This window comes from Antennarius striatus, chromosome 4, assembly GCF_040054535.1.
Source record: "Antennarius striatus isolate MH-2024 chromosome 4, ASM4005453v1, whole genome shotgun sequence".
Classification (NCBI taxonomy): domain Eukaryota; kingdom Metazoa; phylum Chordata; class Actinopteri; order Lophiiformes; family Antennariidae; genus Antennarius; species Antennarius striatus.
Window position 1 is genome coordinate 13,503,702 of NC_090779.1, and position 25,536 is coordinate 13,529,237.

At 43.4% G+C, this 25,536-nt stretch overlaps 2 protein-coding genes across 3 annotated transcripts; one reads left to right on the forward strand and one right to left on the reverse strand.

The window, feature by feature from the left end:
• The first annotated feature begins 1,608 nt into the window (after nt 1-1,608).
• LOC137594090 (F-box/LRR-repeat protein 14-like) lies at nt 1,609-4,140 on the forward strand. Its single transcript, XM_068313337.1, has one exon. It carries the CDS (start codon nt 2,122-2,124, stop codon nt 3,331-3,333), a length of 1,212 nt encoding a protein of 403 aa, XP_068169438.1. The 5' UTR covers nt 1,609-2,121; the 3' UTR covers nt 3,334-4,140.
• Nucleotides 4,141-4,743: 603 nt separating this feature from the next.
• LOC137593799 (ELKS/Rab6-interacting/CAST family member 1-like) lies at nt 4,744-25,247 on the reverse strand. 2 transcript variants are annotated; one of them, XM_068312816.1, is made up of 20 exons: nt 25,041-25,247; nt 23,184-23,966; nt 22,855-23,043; nt 16,886-17,177; nt 16,123-16,250; nt 15,943-16,017; nt 15,693-15,848; nt 15,395-15,562; nt 14,991-15,158; nt 14,727-14,864; nt 14,487-14,627; nt 14,110-14,250; nt 13,751-13,944; nt 12,741-12,876; nt 12,493-12,624; nt 10,854-11,014; nt 10,171-10,318; nt 9,374-9,469; nt 8,319-8,504; nt 4,744-7,748 (listed from the first exon to the last, which is right to left on the reverse strand). In XM_068312816.1, exons 2-20 carry the CDS (start codon nt 23,730-23,732, stop codon nt 7,611-7,613), a joined length of 3,336 nt encoding a protein of 1,111 aa, XP_068168917.1. In that variant the 5' UTR covers nt 23,733-23,966; nt 25,041-25,247; the 3' UTR covers nt 4,744-7,610. The 2 variants fall into 2 exon arrangements, with proteins under 2 accessions (XP_068168917.1, XP_068168916.1); XM_068312815.1 differs by having other exon boundaries at nt 15,943-16,020.
• Between the last annotated feature and the right edge of the window lie 289 nt (nt 25,248-25,536).

Here is a 25,536-nt window from a genome sequence, read left to right on the forward strand (position 1 = left end):
GATTATTTCCTACTATGACATAGGTGGTGGTGGAGGGGGGGTATAATATGGTAAGAAGGCTTTCTCAAATTTTGAGTTTTTGGAGACTTTTAAGAAGTACTGCAGAAGACTGTGTTTAAAAATCAGTCATTAAAAATAACACAATTCAAATTGGAACACTTGTGATAAACACTGTGATCTGATCCCATCTGACACAAATGTCACGTTTGATGAGACCCACGGCCAGAGAACATCCACAGGACAAGAGGGGGTCAGAGTTCTAGTGCCACCTGGTGGCAAGAACAAGTACGACCTCCGGGACAAACATTTGATGCACAGAACGTTTTTATGGTATTGTATTCAGGAAAGTGTTCCATCGGCAGGGTGTGGGTGTCACAAGATTTAAAACGCTATTAAAAATGAGAGAAAATTTTTTTTTTGAGTACGTACATAATTAAGTTGTATAGTTAAGTACAGAGATACAGAGGGTTGCGTCAGGAATGGCATCCGGCGTAAAACTTTTGCCAAATCAAAAATGCAAATCAAACCTATGACTTCTTAGTGAATATTGGTTGAAGGATGCTGAGTTTTGAACTGCCAGGAAGGAGGCCTAGAGGAAGACCAAAGAGGAAGTTTTTGGATGTAGTGAAAGAGGACATGAAGGTAGTTGGTGTGAGAGAAGAGGATGCAGAAGACAGGGTTAGATGGAGGCGACTGATTGAGCAGTTAAGTACTGCAGAAAAACTATTTTTCCAGGAGTTACAGCCATTGGCTCGACTTTTGTCATTCATGTGAACATGTTTTTTCAAAAACTGTTGTAGATAAAATAATAAGTTCCTATGATCATCAATCAGCCTATCAAGCTATTTTCATATGGCACCTTCAAACAATTTGCATTCCATTTAGAGTGGTGTACAAGTTAATAGTGGAACAGTAGAAATTAAAAAGAACTCATCCTTACTGTCTTGGAAAGAAAGAAAGAAACACTGTTCTTAAAAATAAACAGCAAAAAGGATAGGTCGTTAAAATAAAGCTAAAGAATAGAGGAGATAAAAAATACCTACTGAACTACTACACATATGTCATTTTATGGCAGCAATACTCCTACTATTCCTACTACTACTCATAAATCACAATAAAACCAGTAATATAATAGGAGAAAATAGAACAAAAAAGTGACTGACCATAAAATAAATAAAAAAGCATTAACTATAATAATATAATATAACTATAATAACAATAACTAAAAGCATTAAATTAAAGTTATAGGAGACTGAATGAATAACTGCATATCGTGATAGTTTATATTAAATATTTGTACTCTTACAAACAGTACTGCACTACTACCTAAAACACATCAGCTCGTGAAATATTCATATCAGCTTTATGTAAACACTGGGTACCTCCATTTTGAGTTCACGTTCATAATAACGTATTAATCTTAGGTATCTATTATTATTGCTTCATTTCAGTCACAAATGTCTCATTTAAAACGTTTATATTATACAGGTGTACTGTTTTAGAAACAAGCTTGGTCAGTGTGCCTCAGCAGCAATGACACATTACTGCCAGCAGGTGTCGCTACTCAGTGGCTTAACTGGCCTGACACCAAAAAGCTGGTTTATTCATTTGTGGGAATTCGGATGCTCCGACGCGGCTAGAAATGCCCCAGAAGACAAAAAAGAAAAGTTCATCTGCTCCAAAAAAGTTCCTGAACACGTTTTGGGATGCTGCGCTGGACTAAGTGATATTTTTTGGACAGCTCGGATGAGGTCTCTTGGCTTTGAAGCTCAAGTTTACACAGCTAACGCTACGCCGACGTTTGCTAACGTTAGCGCTTAGCGTTGGCCTAGCCTGCTAGCTAAACAACGCGACGGGCTCCGATGCTTCATGCATCGCTGCCCGCGGTGTCCACGCTGGAGCTTCCCAAGTAGTACAGTTGGAGCATTTCAGATATAGCTGTATTATCGCTTCAATGAGACGGCTGGATTTTTATTACGTTACACTCAAAGCTAACTGGCTATCGTTACGCTGTTCGCGTGATAGCTTACACTCGCTAACGTTGCCTAGCCAGGTAGCAACTTTGGCTAGCTAAGCGCGACACAGTTAGCCTTAGCTGTGGAAACCAGTGAGCCCACAGCCATGTTTGAAGGAGATACCAACATATCGTGCCTTTTCCCAGAGATCCTGGCTATCATCTTCAGTTATCTGGATGTTAAGGACAAAGGGAGAGTAGCCCAAGTGTGTACGGCCTGGAGAGACGCGTCCTACCACAAGTCGGTGTGGAGGGGGGTGGAAGCCAAGCTCCATCTGCGACGAGCCAACCCGTCTCTGTTTCCCAGTCTGCAAACCAGGGGCATCAAAAAAGTTCAGATTCTCAGCCTGAGGCGAAGTCTGAGCTACGTTATTCAAGGGATGCCGCACATCGAAAGCCTTAACCTGTGTGGATGTTTCAACCTCACTGACAACGGTCTGGGACATGCCTTCGTGCAGGACATCTCATCGCTGCAGGTGTTGAATCTCAGTCTCTGTAAACAGATCACAGACTCCAGCCTGGGCAGGATCGCCCGGCACCTCAAAAACCTACAGGTGCTTGAACTTGGGGGATGCAGCAACATCACCAACACAGGCCTGTTGCTCATTGCCTGGGGCTTGCATGGACTCAAAAGTCTTAACTTGCGCAGCTGTAGGCATGTGTCCGATGTGGGCATCGGACACCTGTCTGGTATGACCCGCAACGCTGCAGAGGGTTGTCTGTCCCTGGAGAAGCTAACCTTGCAGGACTGCCAGAAGCTGACAGACCTTTCTCTCAAACATGTCTCTAAAGGCCTGAACAATCTCAGAGTGCTCAACCTAAGCTTCTGTGGAGGGATCTCAGATGTAGGAATGATCCACCTGTCACATATGACCCACCTGTGCCACCTGAATTTGCGGTCCTGTGATAACATCAGTGACACGGGTATAATGCATCTGGCCATGGGTACCCTCCGGCTGTCAGGGCTTGATGTGTCCTTCTGTGACAAGATTGGAGACCAGAGCCTGGCGTATATCGCCCAGGGGTTGTATCAGCTCAAGTCCCTCTCGCTTTGCTCCTGCCACATCAGTGACGACGGCATCAACAGGATGGTACGACAGATGCATGAACTCAAGACTCTCAACATTGGACAGTGTGTGAGAATTACTGATAAGGGGTTGGAGTTGATAGCTGACCACCTGACACAGCTGACAGGGATTGACCTGTATGGCTGCACTAAGATCACCAAGAGGGGTCTGGAGAGGATCACACAGCTCCCATGCCTTAAAGTGTTAAACCTTGGACTGTGGCAGATGACGGACAGTGAGAGGATGAGGTGAAAGGTTTCTTCATTTGTTTCATGTCTGCCATGTAGTTCTCAGTTGTGCACTGAGAAGAAACTGCCTATCTCCGTTCTTGATTTTACCTTAAATACTGTGACTATGACAAGAGAAACTCTGCGTTGATCACTGGAATATTGTTCACCCCCGCTGCAATAGTCCACTCTAACTCACTCTATTTTTCAGTGTTGTGCTCAGTTGATCTGCATTGTTTAATCTCAGCCTGTGTACAGTTACTATCTAGCTACCTCACCCATCAAACACAGGAGTGCCTACTGTCGCTGAATACTAGATCACATTGCATATTTTTTTTACTTAATTATAGAGATTTTAATATTTTTTTATAAAAAAATCTCATTACAGAATAATAGTAAGGCATTTAAACTCTTTACAGAGGCTGGAATACCATGGGTTGAAGTTTTGATAGAACTTGTTTTGTATTTTTACTTACATAACCAAATATTTTTTTGTATTGAATGACTGTTGACAAAGTTGTACTTCAAATTGAAGTGGATGGATAACTCCCCCATGTCTTTGTTTACTTATGTATAATTGGCTTTGTTTTATATTCCTGAGGAAATAAGAATCCTAGTATGCTACTCTGTTGTAGGTTCCTCAGCACAGCTACAGTAAGGCGTAGTTTTTAAGCGCTATCAAGGCTATATGCAATATTTTTTAAAACTGTTTATAAGTGATTTTTCTCCTGAGGAGCTTTGAGAAATAGTGACAGAGTATTTGTTTTAAAAGGCGGTAATTTAAAATTGTTTTATATTCATACCGTAGTGATATTTATGAATAAAGATGTCAAATGACTTTCACTTTTGTTTTTTACTGTTTTAAAAACTACTGGTACCAATATCACAACCCAAGTGAAGATGAGAATGTAAGATTATCTTCTGTTTCTAGCCTTCCATCACTGACCATTTCATAAGTTTTCAAATAAATTCCAGATTGGTTCATTCTGATCCAGATCTCTGCAGATACCTTAAAATTTTGGATGTTAGAGCCAAACCTGAAATGATCAGGATCATCCTAACCGTAGCATGTAATAGAAATTGCCACCTTGGATTTCTAAAAAAATCCCAAACCATAGTTTCGTGCTATAATAGGGTTTAAAAAAAATTTTTAAAAATTGATATTGTGTAGGATTGTTATCACATGTGGTTTTCAAATATTGTTCTGACATGCAACACTATCTGGATAATTTTGAAAACAAACACAACCGCTTACAATACACCGCTTCACGGGACGCAATAAAATCAAATTATACTATTTGACTTCTGATAATGAAGGTGCCGTCTCCTACTAGATACTACCGAATCCGAGAAAAAATGAAGCAGTCTCACATCTGAGGTAAATTCAGTGAAATTAGGGGTATATCTGTGGCATCTTTTAAAAAAAAGAAAGAACGCTTATAATTTCTTTATTTACATACATACAAAATCCAAATAACTCACAAACATGTCTGTTTTGCTTTCTTTTTACACAATTTGATTCTTAATATGAACAGACAGAAGGCAGTACATTTATACAAATGCAAAATAAAAACAGTTATTAACTTGACAGAAGCCCCTTAGTCGGCACTGTGTTCCTCAATAAAGACTCGAGAAAAAGATGAGAAGACATTAAGGCAAGGGTGGGGACCCACAGGCCAAATAAGGGAAATTAAACACTCAAAAATGACCTTGTCTTAGTCTAAACCCAGTAATTAAAGGTTAGAGGTTAACGGACTGAGAAATCAATTGCACTCAGACAAGTTCAAGAGATTAATTGTACACAAGTTTTTTAAAAAAAAGCATCCAACCAATACCCTCCAAAGCCAGGGGGTGAGTTTAGTTTTGTGACGTTACACTCCAGAGGCTTATTTTTATCCATCAAGTGCAGGCTGCATTTGACATCAACATAAACGACTGACGTTCACAGATAAGAGGAAAACACAACACTGGAATCTCAGGTAATACATTTACATCACCGTTTTGAGGAAGCAAACAAAAAAAAAATGACAAAAGAGAAATAAAAGGGAGTACACTCCCATCACACAGTCACGGTTTGAAAACATTTGTAGTTCACTTTTTTTGACACTATTTTTTTTGACATTTCATTCCTCGGTTTCTGTTGAGGACACTAAAACGACAGTCATTTTGATCAGAGCAGCTCGCTCATCGAGATTCTGTGCAAACATTCAATGCATATCCATACAGTAAACATTTTTATATATATGTATTATATTTATATATCTCTATGGAACATGACTTCCCATAAGTCATGGCAGTATTGTCACACACACTTTGTCCTGATGACAAAATTAGACATAACAGACGACTGCACTGCTTTTAACTTTTCAGATTTTGTTTAAAAGAATGCACAACACCTTCCACGTAATTACTTTTATTCGGTCACTGTACGCGTTAAATATCACATTTACAAACTGATCTAAAAAGTCAAATTGTGCTCAAAGTGACTTCCATTTCCTGTAAATGTAGATACACTTAGTAATTAAAAATCTCAGCCCTGAAGATTTTTTAAAAATGCGATAAAGGAGCCATCACATGTTTTTATAAGTGATCTGAAAAAATACAACATAAAAAGAGGAACCAGTTGTTTTTTGTGATTCAATTAACAAACTAAAGATCGGGTGGGCTTTGAATAACGCCTGTAGAAATAATGACTGAATGATCGGTGGATCTGATCGAAAGTTGTTACATTATGCCTTAGCACCAGTTTTTACAGAGAAATAAATATCCCTGCATTAGGTCCAGCGCTGATTTCTGTGCATCCTCCAAGGCCACTAGGACATTCTCAAAAGACACATTGCATACCTCAAAAACAATTGGACGTTGTGTGCAAAACCCTCTAAAACTTAATGCATCAAGAATACAAGCTCCCTTAAGTTTCCTCTCTCTCTCTCTCTCTCACACACACACACAGTTTGAGAACATACTGTAACTAAAAGCTGAGCTTCGATCCGTGTCCCCCTCCTGATCCCCCTCTTCTCACGCCAGTGAGCCAGCCACAGCGACAAGATAAAACGTACCTTCAACGTAATCTTGGAAACGACCAACACATCCACAGCTTCCAGCTGGGAGATGCTTTGAGAGAACACACTCCATTCGTTTGGTTAGAAACTCTCATTTTCTCATGAGTTGTATTTGTAGCTACTGACTGGAATCCAACCCACTATTTAGGGGACTGCAACTAAAACACACACCACGCATCTACACAGCTCTTTTTACCCAGTAAACTCGGATGGGATCCACGCCGCATTAGATGTGGCAACTCCCAAGTTCTCCAAGCCATTAAATGATTTGCTGCCCTGAGCCAAGAAATGCATTTACCTGCTTAAACTTGAAAGATTGGTGAGACCAGTCAGACTCCAGTGGGCACAGCCGCATCCACGTTTTTTCTCTAAGACTCCCAGAATGTTTGCCTACCTGAAGATGCTACGATTTTCTTGGTTTGGTCATAAAGGCTTTGATTTGTGTGCTTCTACCTCGGACACATGGGCTTCGTAGTTTTATCCTCTTTGGGGTTTTTTTTTTTAAACTCTACTGTGATTTATGAATTCTGGGTTACTTTTGAAATTATCTGTGGAATATCTGGTCTAGAAGGGTCAAACCCAGTGAAATAAAGGAGTCCAGTTACTGTGCTTATCTCCAACATCCTGCTGTTAATGAAGACATTTAAGGAGAGGGATCCTGGACAAGACTTTGTGCTGAATTTGACTTCTTTAGTCTGATATTGAAAGTCTCCCAATGCACGTGTTACCAACTAACGGTTGCATGATGACACTTTCTAAATATCATATATTCAAAATTCATCTTTGGTGAGTTGACACAGGCTAAAGGGTACGTGTTTAACTTCTCTCTTCACTGAGATCCCACTATCTGCCAGAACTGTCACCAAACAAATTCCTCGTCTGCTTTCAACAAACGATGGCCAATACAACTGATTCTGATTCTGATTTTGAAATGAGCAGATTTGAGCAGATAAATTTGCCACATTTTAGAATTACTGTATTTCCAAAGAATTCACGAGCATACCCAATTTCGTTTTGCAGGCCCGACAACAGAGACACATGAGACAGGAAAGCACTTATGAGTCATTAAAGCTTGTTGCAGGGTGGACAAGGAGCACGAGGATGGAGAGCTCAGTGGGGTGAGATAAAGCCGCTGCTTTCTCTCGTCCTTCAAGGAGCCTCGTGGAGCAGAGGTAGAGGACTGAGCTGCAGGTTACGTGAAGACCAGGCATCAGCGGGATTGTGTCGGAGGCCAGAGCTGTCAGCACGACTCCTCCAGGGCGTTGACGACCTGCTCCAGGATATCAGGGCAGTAATCTGCAATCTGCTGGAGGACAGAGTTGGCATACTCCTGCAGCTCTCCGCTCTCCTTCTCACACGCCTCCAGCTCCCGCTCCAGCTGCAGAGACAAATCTGCTTTTAGAAGTTCCAATCCAACAATCACAAACTCTTACCATGAAATACGTGTTTACAAATGTTGAAGCCTGCAGAGATTTCTTGAAATTGACATGTCATTAAACTGACGCGTCATCAGCAACCACAAAAGAATTACTCATATGAAATTAAAGCTACTGATATGAATGTGCACCATCCCAGATAACACACACTGGTCTCAAACATCAGCACTCATATTGGTTTCATTGCCAGCTTAGCTATGTTTGTGATTTTGTCTCAGTGCTGCTTTGTAATTGTTTATTCTGACAGTTAATTTGTTTCTATTTTTGTTTGAATTCATTTAATTCCATAATCTTTCCATAGTTCTTTTTTAATCCCACATGTTAACCGACACTGAATTCTCTAAAAATATATTGTTCCACTCATCATGATCAATTCAGATGAAAAGTAAACAAAACTTTTTTTCTTCAGTTAAATACTAATTTATGCAAACATACCTGTCATTTATGGTACAAATGGATGATGACAAATTTGGAGTCACACACTAGAGACAGACGCTGAGTTTTTCTGCTACCTGTTCAATGCTCATCTTGTGGAGCTCCTCCTCCCAGTCTTCAGGGTCACTGTGGTGGTAGTGAGAGGGAGGCGTGAGCTGGCTGAGTATGTTGGGATCCCGGTCGTGGCAGAGGTCTGTCAGGTGGGCGATGTAGAGCTTGAGCTTACTGCGGTTCTGGGACAGGGCTAGAACAGGGGGGATCATCTGCAGGATGGGAGGAAGGGGAAAAGAGAGTGAGGTGAGGTGCTGGGAAGGTGTGGACAGCTAATATAGTTAGAGTTAAAACTTTATTAAGACTACAGATTAGAGGTTTCATTAATTATTAAATCCACAATCCACAAACAAAAATAAAAACAACTGCATGCAAGCTTTTGAATCTGTCCTCATCTCATTACAGCCAAGCAACCAACACAACCACTGATTATATTGGATTTAAAAATGCTCTCAATGCAGCGCCTGTTTGTTCTGCATCAATAGCTTGCACAGCTAATAAGCTTTCATTTAATGGAATGGGACTAAAAAAAGGTTGTAATTATCTCATCCTCCTCTGCATGCAATCCCACTCAAATATAAAACACTGACCCGTGTTCTTTAAGCCACTAAAAAGAAATAAATAGGCAGAGTTGAAGAAGACATGAGTGACGATCATGAACACTGACAAGGGATTGATTACAGAGGTTGAAAATGAAAACCACAATGAACAGAAGAACAATGAATGAAACACACCACAGAGCAGTGACAAAGAAAAGTGGGACAGTTTTAAGGTTTACGAGCTCACCCTTCTGAACAAAATGGCTGAGAGAGAGAGAGGCGATGGGCAAAAGGTCAGCTATGCCCAAATACCCTCCTCATCATCCTGTTCGCCACAACGTAAGTAGATTGCAGTGTTAGAAAGGTTTGTTTGGTTAGTGAGCATTCAGACAAAAATGTTAAAAGACACAAGAAAACTTCATAATTATAGTTCCCTTTAGATAGAGGGGATCCGTTAAACCTTCTTCACAACAGGGATTACGGTGTTAGCTACAGGCAGAATGAGAAGTAAACATAATAAATGGATGGTTAGCTGAAGCTACCTGATCTGGAGAGGGTTTGTGATTCGTGTGGTCGGTGGCGGTCTTCAGATGGTCGTCCTCATAGTTGTCTGCCATGAGTTTCATTCTGTTCTGAGTCTGCAGCATAGAGATGGAAAGAACAGAAACAAAACCAGCCCATCAGTGACACGCTGGAAGAACACATTTGATGCCCAAGGACACAGATGCTCCTGCTACGGGAAAACACAACTTTATGCTGATGTGGATAGACCACAGGACGGCAAGAGAGGAAAACTGTTTCAGCAGAAAAATAGATGGTAGGGGCCTTTTAAAATAAAGCACAGATCTTTTTATTATCATGCATACTTTACCCTACACCCGTTCAGTAAGAAGAGGTCAGAAAATACAATTCGCTGCAGTACAGTAATAAGCCAACAAAATAATTACCAAAGTAAAACATTTATTTGAAATATATGGAGGTATTTCCCTTCAAAGAAACACCTTTTTAATGTAAATCTAATTGGGAGACATGGAGAGACCATATTTAAATATGTAAGGAGGGAAAAGGACAAACTTTTTGTCCTCCATAACAACAGAAGTGTTGTGTCATTACAAACAGTCCGTAAACCTGGAATAGAAAACAATACAAATAAGTAACTGAGGTTTTTAGGATGTGGTGTGTCCACAAAAAAATTGTGGGTCAGAAAACAGGCCAGCGACTGTTTCAACTCACAGCAGCTGTTTCTGTTCCACATTTCTAGTGTCATGACAGTGAATGTGCAGCGCTGACCATATTTAGATAGGTGAAGTATGAAAGTAAATAACAGCACCGTTCCCACCTGCTGTTTGAGTTGTTGCACCAGCCGGTCCTTCTCCCGCTTCAGCAGAGCCACCTCATCCTGGGTCTTCTTCTTCTTAGAGGAGGACAACTCCAGAAGGGCGATGTTGGCATCCTTTTCACTGATAGCAGCCAGTAGCGCCTCCTGTCTGTTAGACAGAGATAAAACATTACATTTAACTACTCACGTAAATAGCTCAATAACAATTTATTATTCATTAATTTGTTCGTCTCTTGAAGATGAGACGATCAGTAATACTCTTGTTCTCCCATCCGAATTCTGAATTCGGGTCACGGGTTATAATGGAGACATTATGCGGGAGGCGGGGGACACCCTGGTTAAGTCGCCAGGCCACACACAGACAAACATTCATTCAGTAACAGTCACACCTACCTTAAATTTAGAACGACCAATTCTCTTAAGCTACATGTTTTTGGAGGTGGGAGGAAGAGAACCCACGCAGACACCAGGAAAACGTACAAATTCACACCGGAGGAATCAAACCAAGAACCTTCATGCTGTGAGTCAACAGTGCTATCCACTGCGCCTCCCTGCTGCCTCCATTTATTATTCATTGTGCTAAATCTTCTAGCCAGCTGGGGAAGGTCAAAACTGGCTGACATTTTACAACATGAAGGTAGTAATCAATACTCCGGTCTCCTCCACCCTCCATCGTGGCTTACTTCATCTCCAGCACCTCCTCCAGGTGTTTCCTGCGCTCAGCTCTCAGGGTGGAGAGGTGTGCCTCCTTCTCACACAGAGACTGCTGGGTGGAGGCTAACTTGGCCCTCATGGACTCCAGCTCCTGCTTCACCTTCTCCATGGCACCCAGGAGCTCCTCCATCTGGGAAGAGTCACACACACATGCGCACACACACACACACACACACAAGCAAACACAAAACATTTCAATCCTGAATAAAATAAAACTACTACTCAAATCAATCAGGGAAATAAAGACCTTTTTCATAATTTCCACTATTAACTGCTCTACAGGGGCAATAAATTCCATGTGAGTTTTTATGGAGGACTGGGGCAGATACAATAGCAATTCATTTCATTTACCTGTTATTTATTAAAAAAGGGCACAAATATCCCTCTGTTTCACATCACTATATGCTTTAATTATCTCAGAATAAATTTTTTCTTCTTTTTTTGTTATGTATATGCCATCCAATCAGCATGTTTCTTAATAAAGCACCAGGTAAACAAAACAGCATGAAATTTACACGGGCAGGAAACAGAAACACCTCACCACACAGGCTGCGTTCACATCACCTGCCTCGCTGTTCAATCAGATTTTTTGCTCAAATCAGATTTTGTTTTCTTGATGGATCTCATTCATAGTTATCAGTGAGTTGTATCTCGCTCTAATCTGACTGAAACACAAGCCATCTGTATCAACGACCACGACAATGTCCTTTTTGTGAGAAATTGAATGGCTTCAAATAGAAACCGATTCACCAGTTTTGAAGATATTTTGTTTTGGAGTACAAGGAAGTGTGTGAGTGTCAGCTGTTCCATGCACAGTCTGAATCGTGGACGTCATCTGTCCTCTGAGGTCAGTTGGTTTGTCTGCTCTACCAGGTTAAGGCTAATGATGTCACAGCTCTGCCATGAACATGTGCAGAAACCACACAAATTCTGATCTGACCATTCTCATTCAAGTCACATCCTAAGTCTTGTATGGACTTCAGACAGCGTGTGGAAGTGACTCGAATCTGATTTCAAAAGATGAGAATTTGTGTTTACATGGACCTAAAATAATCTGAGTTGCGTCACATTGAGGCAAAAACATCTGATTGATCCACTTCAGTCCAGTAATGTTAACATAACCATTATGCAATCCAACAACAACAACAACGTCACCAATAATGATCAAACTTCAGAAACAGATTTATTGCAGGGTTACGGTGTGGGATTGCATGAATTGTAGAGGCATTGCTGTTATCTCGTCCGCCCCTGTAAGTGTTGCTGCTCATTGATGTAGGTCTTAAGTACAGGGGGGTCATACCTTGGACCACTTAAAGTGGGCGAGGTTGGACTCATGCATTGGTTTGAGTGAATGCTTCTGAGAGGCAGTATGTAGCAGAGAGAAAACAAGAGAAAATGATGAACAAAGACGACAGAACGGAGAAGAAGATGGAGGCAGGAGGAAAGGAGACAGGAAAAAAACGGAGAGGAAAAACCCCAACAGCAAAGTAAACAGTCAAAAGATGATGGAGAAAGAATCTCAGTATATGAATGTGTTTCTTTAATCTGTTTATAGTTGTAGGTGTGAATCCATGGCTTGATTAATATTTCTTTTGAGGAGTTTTCTACCTGTTTCTCCTGGAGCGATCTGGCAGCTTCCTCCTGTGCCAGCACCATCTCCCTCTCAGCGGTGATCTGCACGCTCTCCCTCAGAGCCTCCTCCAGCTCCTCGATGCGCTCCACCTTCTGACGCAGAGTGTCCTTCAAACAGCGGGAAGAGGTCAAATGACTTTTTCTTTTTTGGGCACTGAAACAGCAAGTCGGTGTCAGCAAATGCAAGGACCATGTAGTCCACACAAGCTGCTGTTATTTCTCACCTTCGCCTGCTGGGAGTTCTCAGACAAGTTGTCCTCCCTTTTCCTGGCCTCGTCCATGAGTCGAGCGTTCTTACTCTTCTCCACCTGCTCTTTGTGCTTCAGAGACGCCACCTTCTTCGACTGGTCCTTCATCTGCCTGCAAGGACACAACAGCATTCACAGGAGAAGGGCTGTCATTTTAAGCACGATTACTGTATGGTACCACTTCAAATGTGAGTGTCATTTATCACTTTAAATTAAAATGGAAATTGGATAAAAGTGAAAATGAAGTTGTTCAACTTTACGTCTGAAAATATTTGAATAGTGGATACAAATCTTACTCAGTGTCTACTAACAATGCCACATAGACTTGGTTCAATTTACCACTGATTAAAAACACAAAGATATGAAGTGATGAGATAACATTAACAACTACTTTTCAGCTCTGCAAAGAATCGATGTCAGATCTGACACAACAACAACAACAACAAAAAAAGATTTTGAAAAACAATACAGAAAAATCATAAACTGAAATATGGGTAAAGACAAAAAAATTCACCATGTCAGGAAATGGCTTGCAGCAGCAAATAATATGGAAGAAGTAAGAAATTGTGAGAAAAACAGAAAGAGAATAAGGATTTGAGTCAGAGAGAGTATGTACTAACCTGGAGGCCAAACTGTTGGAGCGAGAGGTTTCCAGTGTGAAGACAAGAAAGTGGTAAAGAGAAAACAGACTCAGAACAGGGAGAGTAGGAAGAAAAACTATAGCGTTTCAGGGTAGTTTGACGTCTTTGAATCTGGTGGATAATTTACTCCACCATACACACATACATTAAATGGATTACCTCTGCTAATTACTATAGATATACAGTACCACAAAAAGTGTGTACAAACTCCTCACTAGTACTGTCCCTACATATAACCTTTATAAAAATAATAAAATTTCTCGCACATTCATGTAATACTTTAGTCACGAGGGAAAGACCCAGCTTAACAACTCCCTTGCAGAGCCACCAACTGTTTCCACCCACCTCTCTAGCTCATTGATCTTTTTATCTTTATCATTTTTCTCATTCTCCATTTCCCGAAGGATTTCCAGAAGACGGTCCACCTCAGCCTGGGCTTTCCCAGAGTCCTCTTTGTGGCGGACCACTTCCTGCTCAAGGTTCTTAATGCGCTCAGCCAGCTCAGTGTTGGCTTGAGCTTCCAGGGCTGCGTTTTGAGCCTACAAACGACAGGATGTCAGTTAAAAGCCCTTGGGTATCTGGCCGTAGGCATTAAATAAGTGAAATTAAATATGGAAGGGTTTAATCATATAAACTGAAGTTTTAGTTGCATCATGCTGCTGTGGAGCCAGCACATGTGCTGCTTGATTTCATTATCTACTCACTCTCTTGAGCTGGTTCTCCAGTTTGAGGCACTCCTCTTTCCTCTGCTCCAGACTGATCTCCAGACTCTTGAGTTTTGAGTCCTTTTTCAACCCTGAGGAGGCCAGGGATGATGCATGCTCCTTCAGGTCCAACAGAGACGTCTGCACATACACACAACAAAAGGACAGATTACCCCACCACCACTGATGAAGCTAACAGCATGAAAAGAGACAGAAATAGAACATAACACAGACATCTATAACCCGCTGAAGAAGAGACCAACGGAAACTCCTGATGCTCATCTGATGGAAATGTTTTACCCAATTAATAGAATCACAGTAAAAAAAAGACTTTGCCGCTGTTTGTGTGATCCTGCATTCTCGCACCAGTTTCTCACCTCTCTGTCTGACAGGTCTCCCTGAAGCAAACTCAGCCTCTCCTTTAACTCCTTCAGTTCCTTCTTGTTGCAGTCGAGCTCTTCTGTCTTCTCTCGGTCGTCTCTGTCTCTCTGTTCCTTGAGACGCTCAATTATGCGCTCCTAAGAGGAGTTTAAGTCAAGATCAAGTGTGCCGCACTCACAATTCTAAACCACCCAACAACCTTGTCAAAATAAATTAGTATGCTGATGAAAACCAACCTTTTCTGCCAGAGACTCCTCGAGTGTAGTGAGAGCAGTGTCAGTGTTGGAAGTGTCAGCCTGCAAAGACTTGACTCTCTCCTTCAGGCTGCTCATCTGCTTCTCTTTGTCCCTGAGCTGCTCCTGCAGGTTCTCAATCTTTAAAACGTAAACATGATGAAAATGAATACTAACCACAGAACACGCAGTGCAGCACAATGAAGGCATCCTCTTGATTATTTCAGACAAAACGCTGTCTATGAAACAGCTCTCAGTCCACATCACCTTCTTCTGTAGCACATTAACTTTTCGCTCCTTAACCTCCAGCATGTCTTTGAGGTCGTGGATCTCTCCATTGAGCGTGCCCTTCTCCTCTGATATTTCTTGTATCTGCTTGCTCTTCTTATTCAGCGTTGCCTCCTTCTCTTCCAAGCGCAGACGCAAAGCATCCACCTGCCAAGGAAAAGTCAGAAGTTAACCGTCACTGGACCTAATGTCAACCTCACACGAGTCAAATCAGACAACCACCTTGAACATCTAGTACGCTGTAATTGTGCTTTTGTTTGGAGTACTATCAGACCAAGGAATAAGAAACAATACTCTCCTTTCTGCACACATCCTGTGTTCACTATGTTGAAAATGAAATTGTGACTCCTGTGGGAGAGAGGGCCCAAACAGATCTCCAGTACCTCCGTCTGCAGGATGGCTGCTCTCTGCTCCTTGGCAGTGAGGGACTCCTTGAGGACTTCAATGTGCTGCTTGCTGTCTGAAAACTGGTTGGTAAGTGTCTCCAGCTTGGTCTGCAAACCAAGCAGCTCAGTGTCTTTCCTGGAGAGGTCCTGCTTCACCTGCTCCATCTTAAACGAGATGAGACGAAGGGAGAAAGAAAGGTGAAGGAACGAATATGAGAGCCGTCAAAAAGAAGGCGGGACTCTACTGAATGAGCCAATCAAGTACTACAGCGTGTCAGCCAAACTAAACTCAGACCTTGTTCTTCATAAACTTGGTGTGGCTGCGGTAAACCTCCATCTGCTTCATCTCCTCCTGACGCTCCTCGCAGCTCAGCAGTCCATTGGATTTCAGCATTAGTAACTCCTCCTCCATGTCTCTTAAGCCGCGCTCCATTGAATTGATTTTTGCCTCCTGGAGATGAAAAAAAGAGGAATTCACACATGGAATGGGGCATGTGTAGACAAACAACTGCAAAAATATTCACAAATTGCTTTATAAACCTCACCTTCATGTCGATGACAGTCTGTAGTGCCTTTGTTTTGGTGGACTCAGGGGTTCCCTCGTATCGACGGTGAAGCTCCTGCTGGATCAGAAAGAGAACGTTTGTGCATGGATAGACTATCACAGCATAACTAGAACAACCAATGGAAAGCTATATCTCCAAATAAAATACAGCAGGCATTACTTCTCTTAATGCAGTAATCTCTCTGTCTCTCTGATCCAATAAACTTTCAAGGTGGTGCCGGTGCATTTCTGCATCGGCCAGTCTTCTGGTCCGCTCCTGGTCCTCCTCTGATGCCTTTGCAGACGGTCCTGAGGCAGACAGAAGCTTCCTTATCAGGATGTATAAGGAGCCCAAGCACCATTTGATGAACTTAATCACAGGCTAACAAAGAAAGTGTGACTTTTGACTTTTTTTTTAAGATAAAAAAAAATTAAAAATTGTTTAGAAAGAACATTTTAGTTTAAATATGTTTTTGATTTCTTCATAGTTTCCTGTAGCTCGTTTTTTTGTGTGACTTTTTAAAATATCATTTCAGCAGACATGCAAATGCTTTGCATCCACTGTGCAGATTTTTTTTTGGTCGCAGACACAGACTTTGGTTTAAAGCATGCAATTTGTTTATTCTTTGGGGCGTAGAAACAAATGTTTGTTCAGCCTCTGTGTAAGCCAAGGTAAACTGAGGGGGAACCATTGGAGCAATGAGATCTTCTGGGGTTTGATGTTTCCAATATATTTTCGATATTTACAACTGTTTTCCTACTGACTTATTACCCTTTTGTCAAAAAAATGAATCTATTGGCCAATAGAAGAACTGCTCTACTACAGACTTGCACATTGACTTCAACGTCTATCCAGGGTGTTTGTCTCTGGTAAACGTTAAAATCTCCACTGATACATTATTTGGAGTAATCAGCAGTAAACACTAGTCTCCCAAAACTCAAACCTTTGCTTTGAAGCATCTCCAGGAGTTTCTTGATGGATTCATCTCTCGCTCCCAAGGTTTGTTTCTGTGTGTCGATCCTTAGCTCCATCTCCTCCAGGGTCTTCCTCAGGAGGAAGAGCTCTTTCGCCTGCCTCTCATGCTCGGCCTGCAGCCGCCGGTAGTTCTCCTCCGTCGGCTCGGCTGTCAGGGCCAGCTCACGCCCTTGGGAGGCCGGGTCTTGTTGGAACAGCTGGTTCAGGTCCCGCTGGATCCTCAGTTCATCCTGGAGGGCCTGAACAGTCATCTGAAGGTGCTGGAGATGTGAAGAGTTACACATGTACGGAATTTGTTAGCGGTCATGTGTTTTGTCTCTTTGCTGAACTTAATTACAAAATAATTTACAAACAGCAGAGGTTTAATAAAATGTCTATTTGAATAATACAAGAGAACCAACTTCTTAAAATACATGTCTAATTATGAGTGAATTGGGGCAATGCCGTGACAGATGCACCCCCAACAACCATGCTTTCATGCCCCATAGAAATACAAGGAGTGAAACACAATCAGCTCAGTATAGTATTGCATTGTTTGTGGCATCTGACGTCCATGACACTTGGCAAAACTGCAGTGACACAGTAACACAAGGCTGTGTTCCACTCTGGTCTGAACCAGCTGTGAGCTTTTTCAGACGACAGAACAAAGAGAAAGTCAGTGTCTCGGTTAGTTTCTCTCCGTCCTCCTCCAGGCTCCCTCCCTCCCTCCCTTCCTTTCTTTTGTCATTTTCTCCTTCTGCCTCCTCTGGCGCTCACTATTCTCCTCCTCACACACACTCACACTATTCATCTACCTTGCCTGCTCCCTATCTCTAGGCTCCAATACTCTCACCTCTCCTCTCACCAACCTTCCCTTTCAATCACCTTCTCCTCCCCATGACCAGCTCTGACTCACTGCTGTGACTGCACCCCCCCACCTCACCCCACTCGCATCGTCTCTTTTCTTCATCCCTCATATTCTCATTCTCCCTGACAGAGGACAGAGGGTAGTCAAACACCAAGTCAGAACTAAATCACCACTTGAAGCGGCATTGTTTAAACCATTAAAACTGTTATTTTATTTTAAGGGTATCAAAGCTTTTTCAAAATGAAATAAGGCAATTTTTGGCTGTGACCAGCACACACTCTGCAGTCTACATCATCATAGAAACTCAAAAGGCTACTGTCAGTTGGTCAGTACGGCCATGAAGTTTAACTGATCCCACAATAAGCCCACAGACAGAAAGAGAAAGAGAGGGGGGGAGAGAGAGAGAGAGAGAGAGAGAGAGAGAGAGAGAGAGAGAGAGAGAGAGAGAGAGAGAGAGAGAGAGAGAGAGAGAGAGAGAGTGAGTGAGTGAGTGTGTGTGTGTGTCCATGTCTCTGTATAATGTGTGCCAGCATGGGAGGAGGCTGACAAATGAAAGCAGACATCTTTAAATTACAGCACCCACTGATTAACCCCATGCTAGTCAAGCATTACCAGGAATTAGTCCACAGTGTGATGTTGTGACTCAGCACGAGTGAAAACAGTAAATTATACAGATCTGCCCATTCATTAAGAGTCACAGTGAAACAAAGACCATTTCTCTGCAGTAATGAAAATGAATGTGTACGATTCCCACAGAGTACCGTAGCTTTCAAAAATAGATGTAGTTTTGAAATTAGAAGTCTGTCTTTTTGGAACAACCGATGATGATGATAATATATAGAAAATGGAAACATTATAAGGAAATCAAAGCAGTGGGCAAAAAGTGTAAGAAATGCGTTATGTTTAGTGAGACAGACAGACAGACAGACAGACAGACAGACAGACAGACAGACAGACAGACAGACAGACAGACAGACAGACAGACAAACATCACAGGACATACCACAAGACATACACTACACTAAATGGTATAAAATTAAATAAAATCCATTCAACCATGTGCTGATCTCGCCACCTCCCCTCTGCTCCTCCTGAGAGAGTCATTGTACCCCCTGATGGCACAGGGCACAAAGGAGGACCTCAGCCTCTCTGTGGAGGCGCTGTGTGACAGCAGTCTGCTGCTGAAGGTGTTTCTCTGCTGGGAGAGGGTGGTGTGCAAGCGGTGGCTGGTGTTGTTCATGATCGCCCTGACTTTAGACATGGTCCTGCTCTCCAGAAGTGTCTCCACAGAGTCCAGGCTCAGACCGACCACTGAGCCCGCTCTGCGGATGAGTCTGTTCAGACGGTCCATATCTCTTTTCCTGGCCCCGCCACCCCAACACACAATGGCGTATGACAGCACACTGAAGACTACGGACTGATAGAATATGAGAAGGAGCTTAGGACAGATGTTGAAGGAGGCCAGCCTCCTCAGGAAGTACATCCTGCTCTGCCCCTTCTTGTACACACAGTCCGAGTTGAGTGACCAGTCCAGTCTGCTGTCTAGCTGCAGTCCCAGGTACTTATAGTTTCCTACCACCTGCACCTCATGATCACTAGCTGTGGAGAGGGAGGTGCCCGCCGGAAATCCAGCACCATCTCCTTCGTCTTGGAGACGTTGAGCTGGAGCTGGTTCTGCTGGCACAACTCCACGAAGTCAGCCACCAATGCCCCCCTCATAACCCTCCCAGATACATGCCACAATCGCAGTGTCATCGGAGTACTTCTGTATGTGGCATGTATCCGAGTTGTGCTTGAAGTCCGATGTGTAGAGGGTGAAGAGAATGGGGGAGAGCACGGTCCCCCGTGTTGCCCCCATGCTGCTGGTCACCATCGAAGACAAACAGTCCCCCATACGGACGTACTGGGGTCTGTCCATTAGGTAGTCGGTGATCCAGCTCACGAGGTAGGGGTCCACAGCCATGGAGGTCAGTTTATCCTGCAGGAGCCGGGGCTGGATGGTGTTAAAGGCGCTCGAAAAGTCAAAGAAGAGCACCCTGACGGCACAGCCCCCGGCGTCCAGGTAGGAGAGCACGCGGTGGAGAAGGTACAAGACAGCGTCGTCAACCCCAACCTTGGCATGATAGGCGAACTGGAGAGGGTCCATTACACCCTGCACCTGTGGATGCATGAGCTCCAGGACCAGTCGCTCCAGGGTCTTCATTACGTGGGAGGTAAGAGCAACCGGTCGGTTGTCGTTGAGCTCAGTAGGGCGTCCTTTCTTGGGTACAGGGACCATGCAGGGGGTCTTCCACAGTAACGGGACCCTCCCCAGCCGCAGACTGTTGAACATTCTCTGCAGGGGGTCCCCCAGTTCCGAAGCACAGGCTCGGAGGAGTCTTGGGGAGACCTTATCCGGTCCAGCCGACTTATATGGAACGGAGCCTCCTCAGCGTTGTCGCCACCAGGTCTGCAGTGATAATGGTCTCAGTCGTGGTGGGAGCAGGAGGTCGTGGCAAGGTTGGAAGTCCAGTGGTTGAGGTGGGGCTGTTGAGCTTCACAGTTCTAGGAGTGGGCTCGGGAGAAGTGGCAGGGGTGGAAGGAGAGGAGGCACAGGAGGAGGGAGCATCAGTGGAACGGTCTGGAGGCCTGGAATGAGGAGCCGGGAGTGGTGGGGGAGCTGAACCGATTGAAAAAGCTGTTGAGTTCATTCGCTCGATCACTATTCCCCTCCACAGTGCTGCGCCCTTTCCCGTGTCCGATGCCGATGGTTCTCATCCCGTTCCAGACCACCCGCAACGGGCTGCACCCCAGCTGCTTCTCCAGCTTGCTTCCGTACGCCTCCTTGGCCTCCCTCAGGCAGAGTCTCACTTCCTGCTGGGCCTTCCTCATCTCCTCTTTGTTCTTGCTCCTGAACGCCCGCTTCTTCCTGTTCAGGACAGCCTTGACTTCTTTTGTTACCCATTGTTTGTTGTTGGGGTAACACCTGACTGTCCTGACAGGGCCCACGGTGTCCAAACAGAAGTTCATGTAATCTGTAAAACACTGAGCTGCCCCCTCAATGTCCTGCACGTGTGAGCCCACAATGACATCCCAGTCGGTGGTCTGGAAGCAGTCCCTCAGTGTTTCCTCTGCTTCCGGGTACCACCTCCTGACCTGTCGTGTTGTTGCTGGCAGTCTACACACTGGACCATTGTGGGGAGAGATGAGTCCAGGGTAACGTGGTTAAAGTCACCGGTGATAGTGACGAGTGCCTCCGGGTGCAGGGTCTGAAGAGCAGAGGTGGTCGCAGAGATGGTCTCTTGTGCAGTCTCAGGTTCCGCACGTGGAGGGATGTAGACGGCGAGGACAGTAACGGGTGAGAATTCATGTGCCGGGTAGTAGGGTCTGATGCTAACAGCTGTTAGCTCCAGATTGCGGTTGCACAGCGTCAATTTCACCGTCACATGTCACATTATCTATACCAGCGGTCCCCAACCTTTTTTGCGCCACGGACTGGTTTCATCTAAGACAATATTTTCACGGTCTTCTTCTTCATTTGCTCGATAATCGTTAACGCCAGGACAGCTGTAGTCTAATAATAAATCGTCTGCTGTGGTTTTATGTAGAATGTAGACATCAACAGACAATAAACAAACTTTTTTTCATAAATTGATAATCAACATCTCTATTTCGTCTCTGTAAACGAAATAATTATATTAAAAACTCGATTCAAGTGACTGCACTGATGAGGTTTATTTTGAAATTTCGCGACTTACAATCAGTGCATTCAACGAAATATTGATCATTTCCAATAGAAAGGTGAACAAGTCAATCAAATAATAGTAATTACAAAAATGAGAATTGGTGGATGGGGACCGCTGATCTAGGGGTAACGGGAGACAATGACACCTGAAGTGTGTACCATATGTCTGGTCTATTCCGCAGTTTGGTTTGATTTTCGGTCACAGCAGAAAATCGCTTCGCAAAGACAGGAGGTTGAAAGCAGGGTTTTCGATACTTTTTGAGCGATCTCAGGATAATCTGCCTTGACTTCAATCCAGAACACTGGTGCGTTTATGGGCGCTTCATTATGTGTGTGTCGATAACCTGTCACGTGACCGAGACCCGTCAAGCGGGACAGACGCAGGAATTTGTCAGTGGGCCATTCCGCACAGACGTCACTTTTCAAACTTAACGTCTTTCAGACTCCGAAATAAATAAAACGGAAGTAATGTAAATAAGTTTTTTTTTCTGAGCAGCCCAGTACCAAATGACCCACGGACCGGTACCGGTCCGCGGCCCGGGGGTTGGGGTCCACTGATCTATACCATCTATCGTTGGTATAGATAATTAATCCACCTCCTTTCTTCTTACCAGCGGTGTTCGTGTCCCGGTCCGCTCGTACGGAGGAGAAGCCGGTTAGTCAGGACGTCGCCAGTTAGCCACGTCCATTTCATACTCAATGAAAGAGCTAAAGTTAAAGCCGCGGAGTTCTATCTAGTCCTAATCTGCCTTATGGGCTCATGTTCTTAGTTATTATTTTCAACAACAGCCCATGTTTAAAAAAAAACTCTACAGGTTTGTTTTGACAAAAAAATTCAGAATTTGATCATTTCATCAAAGATTTCACTTGTGTTCAAACATAAACTAAATGATCAACATTCTTGAAAGGCACAAAATCAGAATACTGAAACAAAAGACCTGTTCACAACCACTCCATTAAAGCTGTTACAATCAACACACCCAAGTTGGCCTCTCATCTGCTGCTGACTTTACATACATAGGAAAGTCTGTGTTTGATTTTTTTTCATCCTGTTCACTATATCTAGCATTTTCAAAAACCATATGGAAATGCTCATACAGGCATTAGACTTACAGCCTCTCTCAGCTATTAAGATGAGCATATAGCTACATAAGGGGATTAAACAGCTGCTGGAAAAACTGCCTCCGACCTATGCGGGAATGAATAAAGCAGGATTTGCTCTACAGCTGACATCCTTTCATCCCAACATTTTCAACCCAAGAAAATTGATGACTCTATCGTATTCTAAGAACCATTATTGTGACAATATCACAAAGATTATTTTGAAGCATTAACATCTATTTAAATAAATATAAAGGTAACACACCTGTGCTTCATCTTGAATCACACGGTATTGTTCTTTCCAGACAGTGATCTTAGAAACCTCATCCTTCCTGAGGGCCCGCTCCTTTTTCAGTTCTGGGCTCCAAAAGGTCTTGATAGAATTCATGGAGGAACTGAGTTTGCTCTCCTTAACTTCCACTTCACGACGTAGAATCTCATTCTCACGCAAAACCTGAAAAAAACAGTATCAAGAAGTGAAACGTACATACTGATTCATGTGGAATGTCCAGACTAGAAACTCAAGCTCTTCACTGAAGCTTCACACCCTTGATAGAAAAGAATATGCAACGGGTAAAAAAATGTGGATAGTACCTCTTTCAGTTGGGCCTGTAGGTCCAGTATTGTGTTGTCTCTGGCCTGCCTGAGAGAATGGGGGACAGTAGAGGCAAGGTGGTGGTCCCCAAAAGCAAGAGCATCTCCTGTCATCATGCCTGCTGGCAGCACAGCGTTGCCGGGTATTGAAGTCGAGATGTTGGGGGTGCTGGCAGCCACAACTCCACTGCTGCTGCCTCTTGAACCATACGTCACCCTCTGTCTCCCCATGGTCGTCACTGACCCACCGCTTTTGGGAAGGTGATCCCCTGCCATTGCCACCTCATTGTCGCTCATGTACATTGGACCTGAGGTAGCATATGCAGCATTGAGGGACTGGATGTTCTCCATAGAGAGGGTCTTGCCTCCTGCTCCTCCAGGACCCCCTCCACTGCCTCCAGTGCTGTTGGTGCGACGGTGTCCCATCCGTGGAGAACGTGGAAGGCGAGGGGAACGGCCAGATCCATGATTACCAGGTCCACCTCCATCTCTTCCTCCACTATGGTTGGCATCTGCTTTGCCAACAGAGCGGGCACTACCATACATCATCTACTGACTAGATGAATGGCTCTGACAGCAAAGCGGAAGTACAGCCACAAAATAAAAAGAATATCTTCTTGCTGATTTTATTTTTATTGAGCAATTGTATGAATATGTGACAGTCAGGAGATGCGAGCCACAACGTTCACTTCAAACTGGAGGTTTGATGCTCTTCTCCTTCAGGGTGACACAAAGTTCTTCTTCCAACAGGAGCTACCTGGTGTTATAAATAGTGAAACCAACCTGCAAAGAAAACAGGTCTTCCTTATAAACGGCATGAATATAGCACACAGAAAGTGTAAGTCATGACTTACACTTGAGAAATCAGAATGCATGTAAAAATGGACTAAACCAAATTGAACAGTGGTTAGACTTGGGGCTCCCTATTTAACATGCAGTCTATGGTCCACATGTCGAGCAACATGTAACATGTAACAAAACCTGGACCCACTAACCCTTAATGACACAGTCATAATGAGCAGGGATTGGCTATAACACGTTAACTACCGTGTGAGCATTGCAAGACATTGAAAGGTAAAAATGCTTGTAACCGTTAGGACCGTTAAAAACGTTGGTTCCGTTGGTTTTGGCTCCATCGACACCTCCTCCGCTCTGATGGCTGTCTGCGTGGCCCTGCTAGCGGCTAGCATCGCGTTAACGCACCGGATAACCTCAAAAGGCTCACATTTCTACCTTAAACGACGAAATTCTTTTGTCGTCTGATTGAATCCAGCGCAAAACTGGTTCGTACAATTCATCTGCGAAAGAACAACCTCGATTATTGTCCCGTTTTCTAAATGTGCTGATGCCGTGCAGTGACACTAGCGCTAGCAGTCAGGAGAAGGGGGTGTCCGCGGTGGACGTCGGACGGAACAAAAATGTCGATACTGGTAAAATTTAACATGCAGAGAAACGATATACTGTCAAATAGACAGCTTGGTATGTGTCGTGAGAGATTCATGAAATGCTGCCTTAAACAGGAAAGAAATTAAATGTGAATAAAAAGCATTTTGCACGATCCTTACGACAGCGTACAGAGTCTGCTTTGGAGACACCCACATCTAACCAGGTCCATTTTCCTCCACCTCTACTGTTAGCGTTACGGAACGGCTTGTCGTTTCCAGCTGAAGTTGCGGTTTTCTTTGTATACACTCCTTCATATGAATCTCATTAATAACCTAAAACTTAAAGTGTTAAATACACAGACGTTTACATCGCCCAGATATAAGACTATCCCATCCAGTCTCTGTGGTAAAACCACCTTTTTTTCCTCGCTAACACAATAGCCAGCGGTAGAAGCATCTCAAAACAAACTACCTTTCTCGTTGTCTTGCGGGGCTCAGATGGGCGCAAATGCTTATTCTTCTGTCAAATAGAAATCATCTGCAAATAACATAATTCTCTGTTAATTAATCAGTAGACGTCTATCTGATTTTGCCATCTTTTTGCCAGCAGAACCAGCGGCTCATCGGAGCCAGGGCGCCTCGCTGACGTCAAGCCTCCTGTGCGCGTTCACGACATCCTTCCACGCCACGCTTGAATTTTAAATGCGCGGCCACGAGTTTATAGCAGGGTGGGGAATGGAGACGGAAGCTGAAGCAGATGGCAACATGTATTAAACACATAACTTTGAATAAATATTATGGGATGCGTAAAAATGGTGGTGAAATTTAAAATACGTCTATTTAAACATTTTTACACCCAATTCAGTAAGCAAGAGTTAAAGCAAGTTTGATGAAATACGATGTTTATCGTACCTTCTTCAATACCTGGGATATTGTAACGTTTTTTTTAATTTGATGGATGTGCAAAA

What these genes read in the sequence shown, in the direction of transcription:
- LOC137593799 (XM_068312815.1), bottom strand. Translation starts at nt 23,732, where the DNA reads ATGATGTATGGTAGTGCCCGCTCTGTTGGCAAAGCAGATGCCAACCAT. An exon ending in AAGATCAATGAGCTAGAGAG is followed by an intron (nt 12,877 to 13,750) that starts GTGGGTGGAAAC and finishes GTGTCCTTGCAG; the next exon opens with GCAGATGAAGGACCAGTCGA. An exon ending in ACAAACCCTCTCCAGATCAG is followed by an intron (nt 8,505 to 9,373) that starts GTAGCTTCAGCT and finishes CCCATCCTGCAG; the next exon opens with ATGATCCCCCCTGTTCTAGC.
- LOC137594090 (XM_068313337.1), top strand. Translation starts at nt 2,122, where the DNA reads ATGTTTGAAGGAGATACCAACATATCGTGCCTTTTCCCAGAGATCCTG.